The following is a 23,747-nucleotide window of genomic DNA, read 5'->3' as shown; positions in this document are numbered from 1 at the left end:
AGCCATACATACGTATACGTGCACTTGGGAGCCTGAACATATGTGCACACATTCACGCACACATACCCCTCCATCGTGGAAACGCCCTCCGTGTCAGTAATGTGGGCTATTGTTTAGGAACAGAATTAATCAAATAAATATTGTTCTGTGTGGTTTAGGGAAGTCTGGCCTGCCTCGTTTCTATTTTTATTTCATTTGGCTTATTTGCCACCCACATTCCTAAAAGAGAGCAGAAAGAACATTTCTAATTCCTGTTTGCTGGTTGGATCCTGTGTATGCTTAGAGTTGGGGAAATTTAAAAAAATATTTTTGTAGACTGGTTGCCCTGCATACCTTATAAGAATTCAGACTTTGGGATGCTAGCAAAGGAAGACAGCAGCCCTGGTTGTGGGCCTCCTGGGAACGGTCCCGCCAGCCGAGTCCCTGCTCCCGTGACCCGTGCTGGTGTGGTACGGCCGCTGATTCAGATACTCAACTGAAACAGCACGTGTAGATATGAATGAAGATATATTCAGCACGATGGCTCAGGATATAGTGGACTGGTTAGGGGGATGGATTTTCAAATTTTAACCTTGGCCAGGGTAATTACTAGTGATGTGACCATGGCCGAGGTACTTAACCTCCACTATCCCTCTGTAAAATAAGGATGATACCACTTACCCCATAAGACTGATGTAAGGACTGAATGACATGATGTCCAGCATTGAGCACAGTGCCTGGCACACAGAAAAGGTACAGGAAATGATAGGAACTCCTTCATTCGGAACACAAGACACTTTGGTTAATTATCGCTCTCTTATCACTGCCCCATCTTGTTCACTCTGACTCTTGTGACCTGGCACAGCTTCATTCATTCATTCGTTCATTTCTCAAGTTATTTACACCGATAAAGCCTAGTTCCAAAATAAATTTGAGGTGGCTGATGTCAGCCCCTACTGGAATTCTCTCTCCCAAATGCTATGAAACAGACACAACTACATTACAAAAAAAATAATTTTTAAAAAAATGTTTAGGCCTCATGCCTGAACTTCGCCTAAGGAATCCACCCTTGACTCCTGGTCCCTTTACCCTCCTCTGAAAACAAGCTTCCAGGCAGGAAGCCCCACCGGCTTGACCACTGCAGAAAAGGCCTTGAGGGCAAGAATGAAGTGCCCTGAGCCTCGGGGGAGGGCATGGCAGGAAGGCTGTCCCTGAGGGTTCCCAGGGATCCCTGACCTGCAGCACTCCCTCCACAGCCTCACAGAAACATCAGGGAATGGTCTAGGAAAGCAGATTAAGTGGTCCTGGACTCACCCTCACTCTGCACCATGGGTGCAACTGAGGGATCCTTAGACAGTCATGCCCCAGGAGGCCCCACCTGTGGAGTTACCTGCCTGTCCACCCGAGTCGGGGTGGGAGGGGTCATTCCCCTGGAGTTGCCAAGGCATTTGGGAAAAGGCCATTGTTTCCTCTGATACATACAGCGATTTGGATTCTAGAAAGCGAAAAGAGAAACACCACAGGAAGTGGGGAGCCAGCCTCGTTTGGACAGCTGTGGTCCCGACAGTGACGCAGTGGCCTCCCTGTGCCCGAGGCCGGGCAAGAGCTGCCCTGCTGTTGTTCCCACCTTCCACAGTTCCCGCTTTGCACATGGACTTGGCTGGAGAGTTGTTTGGGATGTTTTGTATTTGCTTGTTTGTTTTTCTTTTCTTTTTTTCTCTTCTCTGTTTTTCTGGAGATTTCCCTGCAGCAAGCAGCCTGATGGTTTTCCTGGGTATTCCTTGAAGCGAGACACTCCCCTTCAAAGTAGAACTGCACCCCCATCTGAAGAAGAGCCGGCTGCCAGGGCAAATTCTTAGCAACCAGCTCTGGGGCCCTGCTGGGATCCTCTTTCTCTCTTTCATCACACCCAGAGTTCTGCTCCCTTTCTGGGAATTGCTCTGTTTCCCATCTTGGCGGCTTGTAAGCTTCACCCACACCCAAGCTGGACTGGGAAAGAGGAACTGGAGTGCTCTGGACGAAACAAGGAAATAGGGCTCTCCATGCAGAAGGAACAAGCATGCAAAGATGCAGGATACACAGAAGCAAGGTGTGTGCAAGGCGGCAGACAGGGGCGGGAAGCAGATCCAGAAATCCTTGCAAGTCATGGGAAGTGGAGGACTTGATCTGGTAGGAAATGGAGATGCAGGAAAACAGTTTTATTCCTCCCTAGACCTTCAGCAGTACCTTTCCAGCCAGTGCTCTTGATGACACCAGCAGGGATTAGAGAGTGGTGCTTCTGGGCCTCGGTGCACACTGGAATCATGTGGCTGTTACCTCTAGGACCACAGGCAGCATGGTGCCATGGGGAATTCTGAGCCCTTCAAACTGGACGATTCGGAGAGAACAGTTGGTTTTGATTTTGATCATCGAATGCCTTACCACAATACCACTGCCTCTGATTCCACAGCCCCTGAAAACACACCTGCCCTTGCCTTGGGATTCTTTTGACAGCAGTATCACCATGCCTCTCATAGTGCCACGACACTAGAAGAAACCTCACTGATTGCTGTCCCTGTCTACAGTCTGAGATGATTTCAAATGGGCCCACGCGGTATAGCTGAGAACCCGAATCCTTTGCTGATGCCAGCTCATTGTCTTTGGTCTCATCCTCATCACTCCCCAGGAAAACTACCCTGTCCAGAGGGACTTGCTTTTGCTATAAGTGGGTTAGATCTTGAGATAAGGAAATAGCAAAATGTTGGTGTAACATTGAGTGTGGAAACGTGGCCTGAGGGAAGTGAGTGCTGGCAGGAGCTGAGGACCCTGTTGGGAGGGGGCCGTGAAACCTTGGCATAGACCCCGTCAGCACAGCTGTTTGGAATGGAGGCGGAAAGGGCAGGGGAAAGCCATGAGAGAGGGAATTTTCAAGATGGTCAATGTTCTCAATCCACACCCATCACAGAAGAAGCAAATGAAATATGGGTGCAATCTGGAGATGTTTAAGTCTCTAAGAAGTAGAATTTGTGATTTGAAAGGCATCAAGAAAGTCCTCTCTCTGACCTGGCCTCTACCCCTAGAGGGCCTGAGCCTTGCTGTGGGGAATGGAACTGTTCCCAGTTGTAGGGTTTTGGTGCTGTCCACCCCCAGCCCAGCCAGAAATGTGACTCCTGTACTTCTGCTGCACTTTTCCAGGTGTGTCCCTATCTGAGCAGAGATGGGGCTGACGATAGGCCACAGGGCCAAGCTCCAGCATGGGGCTGGTAGCTGGGACTGAGGCTGCACTGCTGATTAATGGACAGGGAGGCACTTTGTGAAATGAGCAACACCTTTTGACGGCCTTTTCCAGGGGACTTGCCGCTTTCCTCATGTCTTTTCAGCAAAATCACATTTGATATTACTTTTTAAATGTATTGTCGAAGCTGCATTATTGGAGAAGGTGCTGGGGGAGATGAGTCTCTCCTACTTTCTGTTCTATTTTCGTTACTTCAGGGATGTGTGCACATGTGTTATACATGTGTGCAGGCGCGCTGTGTTAGAGGAGAGCCCGATTTCCTTTATATACATGAACTCCTCCCCCTAGTAGCCAACATTAAACATCCAATGGCTTAAAAATGGGCAGTGAGAAGTACACAACATAATGTCAGATGTGGCCCTGAGAGACGTGTACTGCTCACTGCCCTGCTTTAAGCCATTGGCTGTTTAATGGTGGTTACTAGGGGCAGGAGTTCATGTATATAAAGGTCATTTTTCCAAAGTTTCCAGCACCAAGAGTTCTCCTGCTCCTTACCACACTGCGGAGTCTTTTACATCTCTTCATGCTGCTTTTCTTCCTTGATTATTTTTTGTTTCAAGTATTTCTTCTTCCCCCTTTCTCCTGGTGTCTCAGAGTTAGCAGGAAGCTGGTGATTAAAAGAAGACATGGGTTTTGAAATGCTGCTGTAGTAGCTTTTCCCCCACTTATATATTTTACAACAGAAACAAAAAGCCTCACTCCTTTTCTTTTACTCCTCCGTCCAGCAGGGTAATGAAAGCAGAGTATTGTTTGCTTATTTTTGGTTTTGAGTCCACTAAATCATTGTTCTTACACTGACTAGCTGGGTGAACTTGGGCAAGTTACTTCAAATCTCTGGGCCTCCTTTTCCTCATCTGTAAATTAGCAAAAGTAGCCTCGTTCATAAAGTTGTGAGAAAGTGCACAAAGTAAGTCTAAGTGCCTTCACCATTGTAGGTATGAAATGCGTGTTTCCTTCCACCTCTCATTTTACTAGGGTCTGTAGACCTAGTAAGTGTTCCTCTTCGTTGGATTTCAGTTTAATTAAATATTTTTTAAGCACCTAGTATGTGCCAGGTCTTGAGCACCAGGGTCCACACAAATACAAGATAGGGTTTCTGTCTTCAAGAGCAGCCTGGTGCCGAAACCAGGAATGTGATAAACAGTCGCAGAACAGTGGGAAAGGTGCCATGGGCACTGAGGGAATCTGGAAGAGGAGCACCTAGGATTCCTTGGGGACAGGGTGGGAGGGTAGAAAAAGGTGTCCCTAAGGAGATGGCAGCTGGTCGAGAGTGTTAAAGGGTGTTGGCAATGGGAGAAGGGTATTCTGGGAAGAGAGGAGCATATGTATGGAGTTGTTGTGGGTTCCATGGGCGAAAGGAGCGTCGGCCACTGATGGGGGATGCGGTTGAGTTGCCTGAGAAGAGTCTAGATCAGGAAGAGCATCGTATGTTACAGTGGAGACTTGGTTTGAAAACTATCAAAAGCCATTAATGGAGTTTAGGAGCACTGTAAGATGATAAAGATTTTACCTGCAGCACATCAAGCCAGCTCTAAGAAATCCTTGTTTACACAAATTGCCTCCTTCGAATCAATGTGAAGTCAGAGAGCCCACAGGCCAGCAGTCCTGGTTCTGCCACTAATTAGCTTTGCCACATTAGGGAAGTCACTTCTTTCTGATGGTCTGAGTTGCCACATCTCTGAAATTAAACTTTTGGATAGGTGGCACCCATGTTTCCTCCCAGCTGTAACAGCAGCCTATGACTCTGTGATGATGTCATTGCTTTTTGGCTCTTGTTTCATAATACCTAGAGTTAACTTATTAAAATTGCTGTGCAAGCATGATGACTGACCCCTAGTAAACATCAAGTGTTCTTCTTTATATGTTCCACATGAAAATTAGCTTCTTGGGCCAGGCGCGGTGGCTCACGCCTGTAATACCAGCACTTTGGGAGGCTGAGGCAGGCGCATCATGAGGTCAGGAGATCGAGACTATCCTGGCTAACACAGTGAAATCCCATCTCTACTAAAAATACAAAAAATTAGCCGGGCGTGGTGGCGAGCGCCTGTAGTCCCTGCTACTTTGGAGGCTGAGGCAGGAGAATTGCTTGAACCCAGGAGGCGGAGCTCACAGTGAGCTGAGATGGTGCCACTGCACTCCAGCCTGGGCTGGAGTGAGACTCCGTCTCAACAAAATAAAAGAAAATTAGATTACTAAAATTTGTGATGATGTAGTACAGTAAACTGAGAGCGCTGATTTCCTTGTAGTCTTGCCTAAGTCAGAGAGTGTTTGTGTGACTTGGAATAAGTCATTTTACTTCTCTGAATCATTATTACCTACCCCTCCACTAACTACCAGTTATAAAAATGGGTACACTGAGATCAGAGTAAGATTTGACTCTCAGAGTTCACAGAGGTTTGTTCAATGGCTATCAAAAACTTCTTCCAATTGCTAACAAGTGCATAAAGAAGATTTAAATTTAAAAAATGTTTAGATCAGAACAGAAAAAATTGAGTATCTTATGTAAAAGACAGGCTGATTTCATCCACCCCCACCATCCCCACAAAAACTAGGCAAATGCCATTTTAACTTCATTTCTAAAGTGAAATATGATTTCAGTTTGGAATCTCTGTCTACTTTCCTTTTTGTTTTTTAAATAACCAGTCTTGTTTTCTTAGAAAAAAATTCATGCATATCAAAAATATCTAAAAATTCAGACTATGCAAAGGACAAAAAAAATTAGAAATAGAAAACATACACAATTGTATTCACCCAAAGATAAATTTATCATATTGGACCCATATTTTTGTTTATATTTTTTCTCAAAATAACTGGACCAAACAATACATCCTGTTATGCAATTTAAATAAAATATCCATCATACATTAATATACTAAAAAACATTATGGTTCTTCTCAGATTCAGGCAAAACTGAAATGACGAATTCCAATGTGATGTAATGCAAATGTGTGCAAAGTGATGGAGATACCCAAGAAAGGAGCTGAAAATTGCATCTTAAAGGATGTCAAAATTTGCCAGGCAGAGAAGGGCAGAAAACATTTACCAGATATAAGAGACCACTAGAAACTGGCCAGTTGGAGACCTGGAGAAGTCTAGTTTGCCTGGCTGGTGTGGTGAGTGGGAGGGAATTCAGCAGGAGGTGAGCAGTGGGTGGTGGGTCCTCTGTCTTTGACAGGCTTCAGAGGATGAAATTTGTTCTGTTGACAGTGGAGAACGAGGGACTTCATAGAATCAATTACTGCTTTATTGTAAAACAAATGAAACTGAGTGACCACAACCGAGATTCTACTTTACTCTTCTGTTAAGAACACATTTTGAAAAATTCAGGTGTTTAAAAAAATCTTCATATACAAGCCAAGCACAGTCTCCAGGAACTTTCTCAGGAGATTCTCATCACCTCTGCGGAAGCCTTTATTAAAAGGCACCTTTTGGAGTTCTTTAGTGGCCTGCCTTAATACATCATAGGGCATTCAGTAACTCCAGCAATGGCAAATTCATTGTAAAGAGCACCCTGGGTAGAAGTTATTTTGGCCACACTCTAGAGAGGAAGAATTCGTTTGGCCCTGCTAGATGCCTGCGGGAGGGCTCCGATGAAGAAAGCGATGGAACCTAGCATTGGCTATTTATTTAAACGAGTTGTTTTTTTTTTTTAAACAGCTCATTGGCTCCACCAAGTGGGCAAGTGCTAGAATACAGCTTGCAGAGTCTTGTAGAGCTTTGAAGGATGGATCCAACTCAAATGTCTTTCCTGAAGTTTCTAATCTGCTATTTCAACCATACATTCCCTTTATGAATTTAAGAGGCATCCCAGGAAACAGTTTTTATCCTGCATCTCAGTGACCTTGAATAAGTCCCCTTGGCCTCTCTGAAACTGTTAATCTGCTGCTTAAAAAAAAAAAAAAAAAAAGACTCTTCCGTATTTCTAGTGTCCATAGTCTCTCAGTGGCATAATTGTTCTGCCCGTTGTGCCTATAATTCAAACTGGCGTCAGTCTGGATAAAGAAAAAAATCTGTGGCATTTTGAAAATTCATGAACAACTGCAACCACCTATAATTATATATGTCAGTTAATATATGTATTATCCGATTGCATATTCATAAGAATATCTTAGAGGCTTTTACCTACAATCACATGGTATAGTAGAAAGAGCAAGCCTTTGCAGTCAGATAGACCTGAGTTTAAACCCTAGGCCTGCAACTTCCTATGTGACCTGGTAAGGTACCCTCCTTCCCTGAGCAGTTTTCCTCATCAGTACAGTAGAGATGGCAAATCTTATTTCACAAAGTGTAATATCTGTAGAGCAGTAGACACTGGAACTGGCAAACAGCAAGCCTCTGTTTAATAAAAGCAGCGGTTACTGTTGAGCATTCTGTACCTTACCCATTTACCTTGAGCAAATAGCTTCGGCTCTGAAACTGGGATTCTTCCTCTGTCCAATGGAGGTCGTAGTTCCTTGTCTTAGAGTTACACAGACGCAATGGTATAACCACCCCAAAGGACCTGGCATTTTATAGGTACTTAACAATTGCTAGCTTCTTTCTCTCCAAAAGTACTGACCTATTACAAATAATTAAGTTAATAAAGCTAAAATTCTGTTTATTCCATGAACACACTTTCTCCCTCCTTCTCTTTCTGTCCCTCTCTTCTCTCTCTCTCTCTCAAACACACACACACATGCACTTGTTGCATTTCCATCTTGTTTTCCTCATCTCTGTCATCAAAATTAAGTCAAAAGCCAGGTGCAGTGGTTCACGCCTGTAATCCCAGCACTTTGGGAGGCCAAGATGGGTGGATGGCTTGAGCTCAGGAGTCTGAGACCAACCAGGGCAACATGGTGAAATCCTGTCTATACAACAAATTTAAAAACTAGCCAGGCGTGGTGGCATGTGCCTATAGTCCCAGCTACTCATGAGTCTGAGGTGGGTGTATAGCTTGAGCCCGAGTGGTTGAGGCTGCAATGAGCTGTTGCCACTACACTCCAGCCTGGGCAACAGCAAGACCCTATCAAAAAAATAAAAAATTGAAAAAGTTTTAAAAATTATATACACACACACACACACACACATATATATATATATATAACTGCCTATATTTAATAATTACAGAGATGCAAAAATGCCTAGATTCTACCTTGTCTATTGTTATTTCTTTAACCAGCACATCTGTATGGTTTTCGAATAGGAAGCTTCCCTGAACACCTGGGCACTCGCACGCTCAGGCTCCTTTTTCTCGATGTTTCCTGTTATATCAGATATGGCAGTCCAGGTCAGTATGCAAGAGATGTAGCAGCTGCAGTCAGCTCCGCAGCAGGTGGAACTTGGAAGGAGATCATTCGTCTAATTAAAATGACATTAAACTTGTCTTCTCAAGATGCTAAATGGCACAGGGCTCATTACTAGCCTGCTCCTCAGACCATCCTGGGAGATGAAAGAGGAGCCACTACCCTGGCACAGTGCCAGGGGCGGGGGATACAAAGATGAAAGCGCATGGGGTGAGTCAATGAGTGCTGCTTTTTCCTGGCACTTAGTAGCTCTCAGTCTAGCAGGGCCAACAGACATGCCCAGAGCCCCAGCACACACACACACACACACACACAGAAATGTACAAATTCATACACTACACGTAAGAATCAGCATGTGCACAGGAGGAGAGAGTGGCTATGTCCACAGCGAGTGGGGCAGGAGTGCGGGAAGGTCTCCCAGCAGATAGAAGTCACCTTACCTGAGGTGGAAAAATGAATGGCAATTTGACAAATGAAGAGGGTCAGGCGCAGGATGTGGTAGCAGCAGACCATAGGCGTGAGACTCAACCTGTGCAGAGCCCCAGGGGAAGAGAAAGGATGGCTCATTTGGGATCTATAAATACCCACAAGAGCCAGGCAGGTGATGCACGTCAGACACTTTGGTGTATTATTCATTTCTATTAAAAAAAAAAAAAAAATGTCGGCCGGGCGCGATGGCTCACACCTGTAATCCCAGCACTTTGGGAGGCTGAGACAAGCGGATCACGAGGTCAGGAGATCGAGACCATCCTTGCTAGCATGGTGAAACCCCGTCTCTACTAAAAATACAAAAAATTAGCCGGGCATGGTGGCGGGCGCCTGTAGTCCCAGCCACTCGGGAGGCTGAGGCAGGAGAATGGCGTGAACCCGGGAGGCGGAGCTTGCAGTGAGCCGAGATCGCGCTACTGCACTCCAGCCTGGGCGACAGAGCGAGAAAAAAAAAAAAAAAAAAAAAAAGTCCTCCTTCCTGCTTTTCTTGACTTATACCCACGTATCCTTTATTTTTCCATCTTTGATTGAAACTTAAAAGAAATCTTTCCCTACTTGAAGAAAACTAGCAGTCCCAATCCAATTACTGTATCAGTTCATAAGTGCTCCATGGTTCCTGTTGGGAAGTCAGGTGGGAGTGGCAGGGACTGGGACAAACTGGAAAGCAAATTCTCCTGCTGAAGAGGACAACCATCCTTCAACTCCAGTTGTTCAGAAGCTGCAAAATCTTGCAATTTCTCAGAAAAAGCAAGCAACCTGAATTTTGATACAAGAGTCAAAATTTTAAACAGTGCCTTAATGGAAAAAAAAAAAAATTCTGCAGACCAAACAGAACATATCCTCATGCTAAGCCTTATTCATGGACCGTGCTTGCAACCTTTCATTTACAGGCTCTCGAGGTTCCAAGAGCATTTTCAGGATCCTTCATCAAATCGTTGCTCTGCTTTTAGTTTCTCCTAACCATCCTTTTCCCCTTGCTTTCCAGAAAGAGATGACGAGCAGGATGTGTCACTAATGCTTCACCTCACCCTTTGGAAGAAAGGAAAGCTGTTTCCTCCTGGAGCCCTGAGCGGGCAGGAGGTGGACCACCCTGGCTTAAATGACACACCTACTCCCAGGAGCAGCAGAGGTGGAGGCAAGCAGTGACTCCTGAGAGACATTCCCCACTCACTTTGTGTGCTCTTAACCTTCTGAGTGCTGCTCGCCCAGACCTGTGGACCAAGCAGATCACAACGTGAAAGAAGGACCAGTCCCTTGATTGTTCTGGCTGGGGAATTGTCCACGAGGAAGCCTCTGCACTTCCACACATGGCACAGTTCTGCCTGCGACCTGCCACCTAAGCTTTACTGGAATTCAGGTTTTGAGACTGAGATGCTTGTTTGTATTTTTCCACTTATCTGTCTTGTCAGCTGGCCGACTTCTCTGTGATTGGTTTTCTAAGTGCCGGGTGAATTTTGGACCTCTGGATGTGCAGCAAGTTTTTATGCAATAAACCTTCCTTTCAGGTCTCTAAAAGCTCCTGCTCTGGTCTGTGGTTTAACACTGCAGGGCTGTGGAGCTCTGAGAGACCTGAATCCCCCATCCCCCACACCCCCCTACTGTCCCTGCCTAGGCATCCATAGTATTTCCCTAATAAGTAGTTTTATCAGGGACACTCCATGGGGTGGCTTGTCTCTGCCCCAAACAGGGTCTTCACATTCTAACTGCAGGGAAGAGACTGGTTACTAGCGTAAAGCTGACAAGTTACCAGTTCACCTGATCAGAATGTATTTTTATAACCACCGTCATTCTTTGTCTCTTCAGTTGAAGATATTCTTTCCTGTTTCCCAGAGGAGAGAAATAAATAATAAAAGTCCTAAATGACTAAGAATGATCAGCGGGAGCCTTGGGCATGATTACTGCAGTGTTTGTTCTTGATTAAAGAGCAGGGAGTCGTGGCTGTCTCTACATAATACTAACATTTCAGTGAAAAAATAAAAGTAAAATTGGTTATTTGGTACGTGTAGATTTAACACCCAGATGACTGACTTGTAACCCTCCCCACTGGCCTTCTGAGCGTTTAAACCCAGCCGTCATTCTCTCCCCACTCCACACTCCCCACTCCTCTGCCATGTTATGTTACAGCACAAAATTAATGTCTGCCCCTGTGATTGTGCCATGGTTGCCAAGGTAACGGTGGAGCTGGAGCTAACTTCCTTCTTTCATCCTTTCCAATTTTTCTATTCCAGAAGACAGTCAGAATAATGCATTCTGTACTACATCCTGCCTTTTGAAACTTAAATGAGTTTTCGTTGATGAAATGTTGCCTTCTCTGATTCATTCACAAAACTGTGGTGGTTCTGACTGCCTGTGACGAGGGGGTCATAATACTTCCAGTGATCCTTTTAATTTAGCAAAATATTTGTTGGTGGAGGGAAGTAGATAAGAATGTATTAGTGTATTTTAATGTAATAATGATTAAAGAATAACTGAATGACTCTGATTTTGTTTTATTATACATAATGTGTTAAAGCCATCTGTGGGTGCCACAAAAGCCTAGAATCATGAAATCTTTGTCCAAGCTAAGAAAGGGCTCTCTCTGTGGGTACGGTGGCATTCTCTGTTGACCTAACCAAGCAGCCTGAACCTTGCTTTGTGTCTCATAAAGGTCATCTCATGGAATCCAATTGCTGCTACCTCACCATGTTGCTGTGCGCTGGTCAACAATTAACATACTTTTTTCCTCCTTTCAAAGTAGCTTCGAGAGTACAAAATAGGCAAAGTTTTTTCCTTACATCAGTTTTGGCCCAAAGAATATCTGACCATCATAGAGATCCAGAGAACAGAAATAAGAGTCCCTAAGTCCCAGCGTCTGTAATACGCAGTTACCAGATGGGAATGCAGTACAGTGGGACAGAGAGGTGACGACGAAACCCATGCCCCGGAGGAACTCTGTAGCTGTGCACCATGGAACGCCACAGGATTTTTGCATTAAAAAGTTGAATATGTTCCTACATTTCAGCAATGCATAATCAAGCAGGAGGCTGGAATCTGGAGACGTTTGTTATTCACTCTTTTTAAGGTTATTTTGTATTAACTGTGCATATGAAATTTCCACTCAATTTAAAAATCCAAGTGTTTTTAAGCTTCTTGGAACAATTTCCTCCTGCTTGTATTGTTAATTGCACTAATGAACTCTTCTAGGGTAAATTCTGGCAAACTACTCTTTTTTTTTTTTTTTTTTTTTTAATTACAGAATGTTCCTGTTCCCACAGAACTTTGGCACATTCTGAAGAAAATCTCTGCAGTCAATTTTTATCTCCTTGGCTTGACGGCATCTAACTGTTCATCTCTGTTATAAATGGAACTTCAGCCGTCTGGGTCAGAGACTGACAACCCTCCTTTGTCTTCCTAACCTGTCCTGCTCGCCTTCTTTTTCTACTTTTGTTTTAATTTTGGGAAATTTTTAAGTAAAAGTTACAAAGTTGAAAGGTGATAGTGAGTACCCTTACAGCCTTTAGTGTATTAGTTGTTAACATTTTGCCTTGTTTTCTTTTCTTCCTTTTTTTTTTTTTTTTTTTAAGAGAAGGGGTCTCTCCCTGTTTTACCCAAGCTGGCCTTGAACCCCTTGCCTCAAGTGATCTTCCCCCTTAGCCTCCTGAGTAGCCAGGATTATGGCATGTACCACCGCACCTGCCTCACATTTTCTTTCTCACTGTAAATACACATTCTTATTCTTGAACCTTCTGAAAATAAGTTGCAGACATCATGAAAATGTAAAATACTTCATCATATTCTTCCTTTTAATAAGAGCATTGTCCTATAAATCTGCAATATTTTCCCACCCATGAAAGTGAACACTGATACTGTATAAATCTAATATATGATCCATATTCAAAATTCTCCAGTTGTCCCCAAAATATCCTTTATAGCTGTTTATTTTAAAATCCAAGGTTCAATCAAGAATTATACGTCACATGTAGTTGTCATTCTGTTTTGTTTCCTTTAATCGATTAGAGTTGCCCTTTTGTGTGTGTCTGAGTGGTGGGTGATGGATGGTGTTTGTGTATGATGTGCAGTGTGTGTGTGTGTGTGTGTGTGTGGTATGTCTTTCATGACACTGAAGAGTTCAGGCAAGTTGGTAGAATGTCCCACAATCTAGACTTTTTTACTGATTGTTTCCTCATTACGAGATACAGGTTACATGTTTTTTTCCAAGACAACTACATGTGTAATGTTGTTTCCTTCCTACTGCCCCAGCTCAGGAAGCACATAGTGTCTATTTGTCTCTTTTCTGATATTAGGACTGATCAGGTGTTGTCTGCCTGATCCAATCATTATCAAGTTCCATAATTCATTATTAAGCTCTGAAATTCAGGATACGTACATTTATAGTGTGAGGCTGTGCATACATACATTCATTTCTTAATGTTCTCAAGGAGGTCCAGGTTCCCCAAAATATTATAGTCATTGCAGTCAGATGATATAGCAGTAGCAAAACATTCATTCCTTTCCATGTAACAGGAGGGAGGGGAAGAAGGAAGTTTTCATGTGCAGGCAGTATGTGAGTGCGTGAGCAAGTGAGGATTTGTACATTCCCTGTAGCCAGAGGTGAAATATTCAACGCTTTTATTTTTTCTCCCATCTTCAGTGACCTCCCATTTGGGCCCATAGTTTATTTATAGAGAGCACACACTCCCTAATTGTCAGTTGGTTTCTTTGGGAAAACCCTTAGATAGTACAGTGGGTTATGACCCTCCAAAGGACCACGAGTACATAAACAGATACAAAGTATTTACGTGGTATTAAAATTTCGTGGTGATGGTGCAAGGGAGAGATGATTAGGAAGAAAATGTCTTAAATGGCTATCATTGAGAAATACTGATCTAGAGTCATTTCCTGTTTCTTAAATTGTTCGTTTTTCTCTTCCCTGGGTATTTTCTCATTTCCAAAGACCCAGAGTCTCAGAGCCAGGTTAAGTGGAAGAAACTTTGAGAGATTTCTTAATCAATTCCTTCTATCTCTCAAACCATCAGTAACTTCCCTGGTGAAAAAATTATACTCCTCTTACAGATCTTCAGGCATGGAAATTCTACAGCATTCTTTGGTATAACCAACCCACTGAACTCTCCACAACATCTTGAGTTCCATTCAACTCGAGCTGAAGTATTCTCTTTGAGTTTCAGTAGATCTTTTCTAGTGTCCCACTTTTAGAAAGGTCCAAAGATGATATATAATAAGATAAGTGAAAATATAATTAATCAGAGCTTTATTTGCATATCCATTAAATATCTGAAGGCTATTACCAATTGTGCTTCAGCCTCCTTTCCCTTGCAGTTCTCCTAGGGTGGCATCGTCTACGCAGTCTTGTTGCTCCATTGTTGACCACTGATGTAACTCAACGTGAAACCTTCCCAAAGCTCTCCACATCACTCTCTGTTATGGATGTTACCAGCAGTGAACATGAAGAGAACTTATTTCATGACTTCTCCAAACTATATTATCTCTTTGCTAAGTCCAGACCCGCTTTTTCTACATTTACAGGTTTTCTATTTTAATTGCCATGCAAAATTCTTTATCATATTCAATCATTTTGGTTTATCTTCCTGACTTCTTACCTTTAACATCCCTGCTAAAGATTACACTGTTGTTGTTTCTTTTTTTTTTTTTTTTTAACTACTCCTTTAATTGGCAAAACATTAAGGGACCTGAATAGAATTACTCTTATCTTTTTGTGCTGATTTATGTCAATCCATCATTCTGGTCATTGATGGAAGCAAATTGCTTCCTATGGTCTCTAAACCTTATGTCCCTTCCATACTCCATGAGTATCACACTGTGAGAAAACAAAAACAAAAGCATTGTAGGGAAAGTATGGCCATTATCTTTGAGGAAATGTGTACCTAGGCACAATCACTAAAAGGAGTTGGAGGTATCATTTGGTTAACACTGTTGTCATTCTTGTTCTTATCATTTTGGACCTTGAAGAAATTGTTGATTCTCTCCTAGAATTAGACAAACAAAGTGTGTTTGGAAATAATGATTGTTTTCCTGCCTTAAAAAATATATTAACAAAAAGCTTTTATAATAGGCTATTTCCCTCTGGGCAGGTATTAATTCTGAGTAAGAATTTTCAATGACTACATAAGGATTTGCATAACTTATGAAAGAAGAGTCCATTTCTAATCAAATAATTCACCTGTTTTACTAGCTTACAGTGATCTGATTTCAGAGTTTTGCTGTATCTTTTTTACATACATCAGAAAAAGAAATGTTTACTATATTTTTAGTTCCATTTATGATTGTATTAAGCATTTGACTATAAGGAAAACTAACACTTAAATCAATTAGAAAAGCAACATAAAACTAAAGGATATTTAGAAAATCAGTTATATGTGAGCTTGGATATTCAAATGTCACAAATAAAAAACATATAACTATTATCTAATCTGTCTTTTTTTAATGCTTGGTTTATTTCTTTAATAGGTTGTCTTGCAATGGTCCTAGAACAGGTAAATAAAGGGAAAACTGCTAATTCTACAAAAACTAATTCAAAGTTCATTGGAAAACACACGAGTGGCTGGCAAGATGGCCAAACAGGAACAGGTCCAGTCTGCAGCTCCCATAGAGATCAGCACAGAAGGCAAGTTATTTCTGCATTGAGATATCAACACAGAAGGCAAGTTATTTCTGTATTTCTAACTGAGGTACCCAGCTGATATTAGGACTGGTTAGACAGTGGGTGCAGCACATGGAGGGCAAGCCAAAGCAGGGTGGGGTGTCGCCTCACCCAGGAAACACAAGGGGTCAGGGAACTCCCTCCCCCTGCCAAGGGAAGCCATGAGGGACTATACCGGGAGGAATGGTGCACTCTGGCTCAGATACTATGCTTTTCCCATGTCCTTCACAACTGGCAGACCAGGAGATTCCCTCGGGTGCCTTCACCACCAGGGCCCTGGGTTTGAAGCACAAAACTGGGCGGCCGTTTGGGCAGACACCAAGCTAGCTCCAAGAGTTTTTTTTCATACCCCAGTGGCACCTGGAATGCCAGCGAGACAGAAGTGTTCACTCCCCTGGAAAGGAGGCTGAAGCCAGGGAGCCAAGTGGTCTAGATCAGCAAATCCCACCCCCATGGAGCCCAGCAAGCTAAGATCCACTGGCTTGTAATTCTCACTGCCAGGACAGCAGTCTAAGGTTGACCTGGGGTGCTCGAGCTTGGTGAGGGGAGGGGTGTCCGCCATTACTGAGGCTTGAGTAAGCAGGTTTCCCCTCACAGTGTAAACAAAGCAGCTGAGAAGTTTGAACTGGGTGGAGTCCACTGTAGCTTGGCAAAGCTGCTGTAGCCAGACTGCCTCCAGATTTCTCCTCTCTGGGTAGGGCAACTCTGAAAGAAAGGCAGCAGCCCCAGTCAGGGGCTTATAGATAAAACTACCGTCTCCCTGGGACAGAGCATCTAGAGGAAGGGGCAGCTGTGGGTACAGCTTCAGCAGACTTAAATGTCCCTACCTGCCGGCTCTGAAGAGATCAGCAGATCTCCCAGCACAGCACTTGAGCTCTGCTAAAGGACAGACTGCCTCCTCAAGTCGGTCCCTGACCCCCATGCCTCCTGACTGGGAGACATCTCCCAGAAGGGGTCAACAGACACCTCATACAGGAGAGCTCCAGCTGGCATCTGGAGGGTGCCACTCTGGGATAAAGCTACCAAAGGAAGGAACAGGCAGAAATCTTTGCTGTTCTGCAGCCTACCCCTGGTGATACCCTGGCAAACAGGGTCTGGAGTGGACCTCGAGCAAACTCCAGCAGACCTGCAGCAGAGGGACCTGACTATTAGAAGGAAAACTAACAAACAGAAAGGAATAGCATCAACATCAACAAAAAGGACATCAACACCAAAACCCCATGCGAAGATCAACAACAGCAAAGACCAAAGTTAGATAAATCCATGAAGATGAGGAAAAACCAGTGCAAAAAGACTGAAAATTCCAAAAACCAGAACACCTCTTCTCCTCCAAAGGATCACAACTCCTCGTCAGCAAGGGAACAAAACTGGACAGAGAATGAGTTTGAGAAATTTCCAGAAGTAGGTTTCAAACTTCTCTAAGCTAAAGGAGTATGTTCTAACCCAATGCAAGGAAGCTAGAACCTTGAAAAAATGTTAGAGGAATTGCTCACTAGAATAACCAGTTTAGAAAAGAACATAAATGACCTGATGGAGCTGAAAAACACAGCACAAGAACTTCATGAAGCAGACACAAGTATCAATAGCCAAATCAATCAAGCGGAAGAAGGGATATGAGAGATTGAAAATCAACTTAATGAAATAACGTGTCAAGACAAGATTAGAGAAAAAAGAATGAAAAGCAATGAACAAAGCCTCCAAGAAATATGGGACTATGTGAAAAGACTAAACCTACATTTGATTGGTTTACCTGATAGTGAAGGGGAGAATGGAACCAGGTTGGAAAACACTCTTCAGGATACTATCAAGGAGAACTTACCCAACCTAGCAAGACAGGCCAACATTCAAATTCAGGAAATACAGAGAACACCACAAAGATACTCCTCAAGAAGAGCAACCCCAAGATACATAATCGTTAGATTTACCAAGGTTGAAATGAAGGAAAAAATGTTAAGGGCAGCCAGAAAGAAAGGTCGCGTTACCTACAAAGGGAAGCCCATCAGACTAAGAGCGGATCTCATGGCAGAAACCCTACAAGCCAGAAGAGAGTGGGGGCCAATATTCAACATTCTTAAAGTAAAGAATTTTCAAACCAAAATTTCCTATTCAGCCAAACTAAGCTTCATAAGCGAAGGAGAAATAAAATCCTTTACAGACAAGCAAATGCTGAGAGATTTTGTCACCACCGGGCCTGTCTCACAAGAGCTCCTGAAGGAAACACTAAACATGGAAAGGAACAACCGGTACCAGCCACTGCAAAAACAGCAAATTCTAAAGACCATCGATACTATGAAGAAAGTGATTCAACTACCGGGCAAAATAACCAGTCAGCATCACAATGACAGGATCAGATTCACACATAGCAATATTAACTTTAAATGTAAATGGGCTAAATGCCCCAATTAAAAGACACCAACTGCAAATTAGATAAAGAATCAAGACCCATCAGTGTGCTGTATTCAGGAGACCCATCTTACATGCAAAGACACACATAGACTCGATAAAAAAAGGGATGGAGGAATATTTATCAAGCAAATGGAAAGCAAAAAAAAGCAGGGGTTGTGGCCGGGCATGGTGGCTCACACCGGTAATCCCAACACTTTGGGAGGCCGAGGCTGGCAGATCACTAGGTCAGGAAATTGAGACCATCCTGGCTAACATGGTGAAACCCTGTCTCTACTAAAAATACAAAAACAAAATTAGCCGGGCATGGTGGCAGGTCCCTGTAGTCTCAGTTACTCCAGAGGCTGAGGCCGGAGAACGGCATGAACCCAGGAGGCAGAGCTTTCAGTGAGCCAAGATTGCGCCACTGCACTCCAGTCTGGGCGACAGAGCAAGACTCCGTTTCAAATAAAACATAAAAAATAAATAAATAAGCAAGGGTTGCCATCCTAGTCTCTGATAAAACAGACTTTAAACCAACAAAGATCAAAAGAGACAAAGAAGGGCATTACATAATGGTAAAGGGATCAATGCAACAAGAAGAGCTAACTATCCTAAATATATATGCACCCAATACAGGAGCACCCAGATTCATAAAGCAAGTCCTTAGAGATCTACAAAGAGACTTAGACTTCCACACAATAATAGTGGGAGACTTTAACACCCAACTGTCACTGTCAGACAGATCAACAAGACAGAAAATTAAGGATATTCAGGACTTGAACTCAGCTCTGGACCAAGTAGACCTAATAGACATCTACAGAACTCTCTACCCTAAATCAACAGAATATACATTTTTCTCAGCACCTCATCCATTATTGACCACATAATTGGAAGTAAAACACTCCTCAGCAAATGCAAAAGAATGGAAATCATAACAAACAGTCTTTCAGACTATAGTGCAATCAAATTAGAATTCAGGATTAAGAAACTCACTCAAAACTGCACAACTACATGGAAACTGAACAACATGCTCCTGAATGACTACCGCGTAAATAACAAAATTAAGGCAGAAATTAAGAAGTTCTTTGAAACCAATGAGAACAAAGAAAACATACCAGAATCTCTGGGACACAGCTAAAGCAGTGTTTAGAGGGAAATTTATAGCATGAAATACCCACAGGAGAAAGCAGGAAAGATCTAAAATCAACACCCTAACATCACAATTAAAAGAACAAGAGAAGCAACAGCAAACAAATTCAAAAGCTACCAGAAGACAAGAAATAACTAAGATCAGAGCAGAACTGAAGGAGATAAAGACAAGAAAAGCCCTTCAAAAAAATCAATGAATCCAGGAGTTGCTTTTTTAAAAAGATCAACAAAATAGATAGATCACTAGCCAGACTAATAAAGAAGAAAGGAGAGAAGAATCAAATAGACACAATAAAAAATGATAAAGGAGAGATCACCACTGATCCCACAGAAATGCAAACTACCATCAGAGAATACCATAAGCACCTCTACACAAATAAACTAGAAAATCTAGGAGAAATGAATAAATTCCTGGACACATACACCCTCACAAGACTAAACCAGGAAGATGTCAAATCCCTGAATAGATCAATAAAAGGTCTGAAATTGAGGCAGTAATTAATAGCCTACCAACAAAAAAGCCCAGGACCAACAGATTCACAGCCGAATTCTACCAGAGGTACAAAGAGGAGCTGGTACCATTCCTTCTGAAACTATTCCAAACAATAGAAAAAGAAGGAATCCTCCCTAACTCATTTTAGGAGGCCAGCATCATCTTGACACAAAAACCTGGCAGAGACACCACAAAAAAAGAAAATTTCAGGCCAATATCCCTGATGAACATCAATATGAAAATCCTCAGTAAAATATGGGCAAACTGAATTCAGCAGCACATCAAAAAGCATATCCACCATGATCAGGTCAGCTTCACCCCTGGGATGCAAGGCTGGTTCAACATACGCAAATCAGTAAACATAATCCATCACATAAACAGAACCAATGCCAAAAACCACATGATTATTTCAATAGATGCAGAAAAACTCTTCAATAGAATTCAACACAACTCCATGCTAAAAACTCTCGATAAACTAGGTACTGATGGAGCGCATCTCAAAATAATAAGAGCTGTTTATGACAAACCCACAGCCAATATCACACTCAATGGGCAACAACTGGAAGCATTCCCTTTGAAAACCAGCACAAGACAAGGACGCCCTCTCTCACCCCTCCTATTCAACATAGTATTGGAAGTTCTGACCAGGGCAATCAGACAAGGAAAGGAATAAAGGGTATTCAATTAGGAAAAGAGGAAGTCAAAGTGTCTCTGTTTGCAGATGACATGATTGTATATTTAGAAAACCTCGGTGGCTCACGCCTGTAATCCCAGCACTTTGGGAGGCCGAGGTGGGCGGATCACGAGGTCAGGAGATCGAGACCATCCTGGCGAACACTGTGAAACCCCATCTCTACTAAAAATACAAAAAAATTAGCCGGGCATGGTGGCGGGTGCCTGTAGTCCGAGCTACTCAGGAGGCTGAGGCAGGAGAATGGCACGAACCAAGGGCAGAGCTTGCAGTGAGCGGAGATCACACCACTGCACTCCAGCCTGGGCAACAGAGCGAGACTCCATCAAAGAAAAGAAGAGAAGAGAAGAGAAGAGAAGAGAAGAGAAGAGAAGAGAAGAGAAGAGCCCATCGTCTCAGCCCAAAATCTCCTTAAGCTGAGAAGCAACTTCAGCAAAATCTCAGGTGAAGGGGTGGCCTGCCCCTCCACAGCTGTGGGTATATCTTGTCAGGTGGGACAAAAGACTGAGAAAAGAAATAAGACACAGAGACAAAGTATAGAGAAACCACAGTGGGCCCAGGAGACTGGTGCTCAGCATATGGAGGACCTGTACCAGCACCGGTCTCTGAGTTCCCTCAGTATTTATTGATTACTATTTTCACTATCTTAGCAAGAGGAATGTGGTAGGAGAGCAGGGTGATAGTGGGGAGAAGGTCAGCAAGAAAACGTGAGCAAAGGAATTTGTGTCACAAATACGTTCGAGGGAAGGCACTATGCCTGGATATGCACGTAGGCCAGATTTACGCTTCTCTCCACCCAAACATCTCAGTGGAGTAAAGAATAACAAAGCAGCATTGCTGCCAACATGTCTCGCCTCCCGCCATAGGGCGGTTTTTCTCCTATGTCAGAGTTGAACAATGTACAATTGGGTTTTATACCGAGATATTCAGTTACCAGGGGCAGGCAGGAGACAGGGGCCTTTCTCTATCTAAACTGCAAGAGGCTTTCCTCTTTTACTAATCCACCTCAGAACAGACCCTTTACGGGTGTTGGGCTGGGGGACAGACAGGTCTTTCTCATCCCTCTAGGACATATTTCAGACTATCACATGGGGAGAAACCTTGGACAATACCCGGCTTTCCAATGCAGAGGTCCCTGTGACTTTTCCCGGTACATTGTGCCCGTGGTTTATCGAGAATGGAGAATGACAATGACTTTTACCAAGCGTACTGCTAGTAAACATTTTGTTAACAAGGCACATCCTACACAGCCCTAAATCCGTTAAACCTTGCTTCCATACAACACATGTTTTTGTGAGCTTGAAGTTGGGACAAAGTGGCTGGGACAAAGTTATAAATTAACAACATCTCAACAAAACAATTGTTCAAGGTACAGGTCAAAATGGAATTTCTTATGTCTTCCCTTTCTACATAGACACAATAACAGTCTAATCTCTCTTTCTTTTCCCTACACTCAGGATACAAAATCAATGTGCAAAAATCACAAGCATTCCTATACACCAATAACAGACAAACAGAGAGCCAAATCATGAGTGAACTCCCATTCACAATTGCTACAAAGAGAGTAAAATACCTAGGAATACAACTTACAAGGGATGTGAAGGACCTCTTCAAGGAGAACTACAAACCACTGCTCAAGGAAATAAGAGAGGACACAAATGGGAAAGCATTCTGTGCTCATGAATAGGAAGAATCAATATCGTGAAAATGACCATACTGCCCAAAGTAATTTATAGATTCAATGCTATCCCCATCAAGCTACTGCCGACTTTCTTCACGGAATTAAAAAAAAAAATTACTTTTTTTTTTTTTTTTTTTTTTAATTTTGAGACGGAGTCTCGCTCTGTCCACCAGGCTGGAGTGCAGTGGCACGATCTCGGCTCACTGCAAGCTCCGCCTCCCGGGTTCCCGCCATTCTCCTGCCTCAGCCTCCTGTGTAGCTGGGACTACAGGCGCCCGCCACGGCGCCCGGCTTTTTTTTTTGTATTTTTAGTAGAGACGGGGTTTCACCGTGGTCTCGATCTCCTGACCTTGTGATCCACCCGCCTTGGCCTCCCAAAGTGCTGGGATTACAGGCGTGAGCCACCGCACCCGGCCAAAAAAAATTACTTTAAATTTCATATGGAACCAAAAAAGAGCCTGCATAGCCAAGACAATCCTAAGCAAAAAGAACAAAGATGGAGGCACTTGCTACCTGACTTCAAACTATACTACAAGGCCACAGGAACCAAAACAGCATGGTACTGGTGCCAAAACAGATATATAGACCAATGGAACAGAACAGAGTTCTCAGAAATAACATCACACATCTACAACCATCTGATCTTTAACAAACCTGACACAAACAAGCAATGGGGAAAGGATTCCCTATTTTATAAATGGTGTTGAGAAAACTGGCTAGCCACATACAGAAAACTGAAACTGGACCCCTTCCTTACACCTTGTACAAAAATTAACTCAAGATGTATTAAAGACTTGAAGGTAAGACCTAAAACCATAAAAGCCCTAGAAGAGGGCCAGGCATGGTGGCTCATGCCTGTAATTCCAGCACTTTGGGAGGTGGATCACAAGATCAGGAGATCAAGACCATCCTGGCTAACACAGTGAAAGCCTGTCTCTACTAAAAATACAAAAAAATTAGCCGGACTTGGTGGCGGGCGCCTATAGTCCCAGCTACTTGGGAGGCTGAGGCAGGAGAATGGCATGAACCCGGGAGGTGGAGCTTGCAACGAGCCGAGATTGCGCCACTGCGCTCCAGCCTGGGCAACAGAGCGAGACTCGGTCTTAAAAAAAAAAAAAAAAAAAAAAAACCCTAGAAGAAAACCTAGGCAATACCATTCAGGACATAGGCATGGGCAAGGAATTTCATGACTAAAACACCAAAAGCAATGGCAACAAAAGCCAAAATTGACAAATGAGATCTAATCAAACTACAGAGCTTCTGCATAGCAAAATAAACTATCATCAGAGTGAACAGGCAAGCTACAGAATGGGAGAAAATTTTTGCAATGTATCCATCAGACAAAGGGCTAACATCTAGAATCTATAAGGGACTTAAACAAATTTACAAGAAAAAACCAAACAACCCATCAAAAAGTGGGCGAAGGATATGAACAGACACTTCTCAAAAGAAGACATTTATGCTGCCAACAAACATGAAAAAAAGCTCATCACCACTGGTCTTTAGAGAAATGCAAATCAAACCACAATGAGATACAATCTCTCACCAGTTAGAATGGTGATCATTAAAGTCAGGAAACAACAGATGCTGGAAAGGATGTGGAGAAGTAGGAATGCTTTTACACTGTTGGTGAGAGTATAAATTAGTTCAACCATTGTGGAAGACA

The 23,747-nt window shown here is 43.1% G+C and overlaps 1 protein-coding gene across 3 annotated transcripts in view; it reads left to right on the top strand.

Annotated features, from left to right (window-relative positions):
- The window catches only part of MOB3B (MOB kinase activator 3B), a 206,080-nt gene extending 190,634 nt beyond the window's left edge, over positions 1-15,446 (top strand). For all 3 annotated transcript variants that reach the window (XM_010384450.2, XM_030920141.1, XM_030920140.1), the window contains exon 4: positions 10,010-15,446. In XM_010384450.2, coding sequence (XP_010382752.1) covers positions 10,010-10,039 — 30 coding nt within the window. In that variant the 3' untranslated portion in view covers positions 10,040-15,446. The remainder of the gene's footprint in view (positions 1-10,009) is intronic.
- The last annotated feature ends 8,301 nt before the right edge of the window (positions 15,447-23,747 follow it).

This window comes from Rhinopithecus roxellana, chromosome 16, assembly GCF_007565055.1.
Source record: "Rhinopithecus roxellana isolate Shanxi Qingling chromosome 16, ASM756505v1, whole genome shotgun sequence".
Lineage (NCBI taxonomy): Eukaryota > Metazoa > Chordata > Mammalia > Primates > Cercopithecidae > Rhinopithecus > Rhinopithecus roxellana.
Note: the sequence above shows the minus strand (reverse complement) of the source record. Positions and strands in the feature narration are given on the sequence as shown.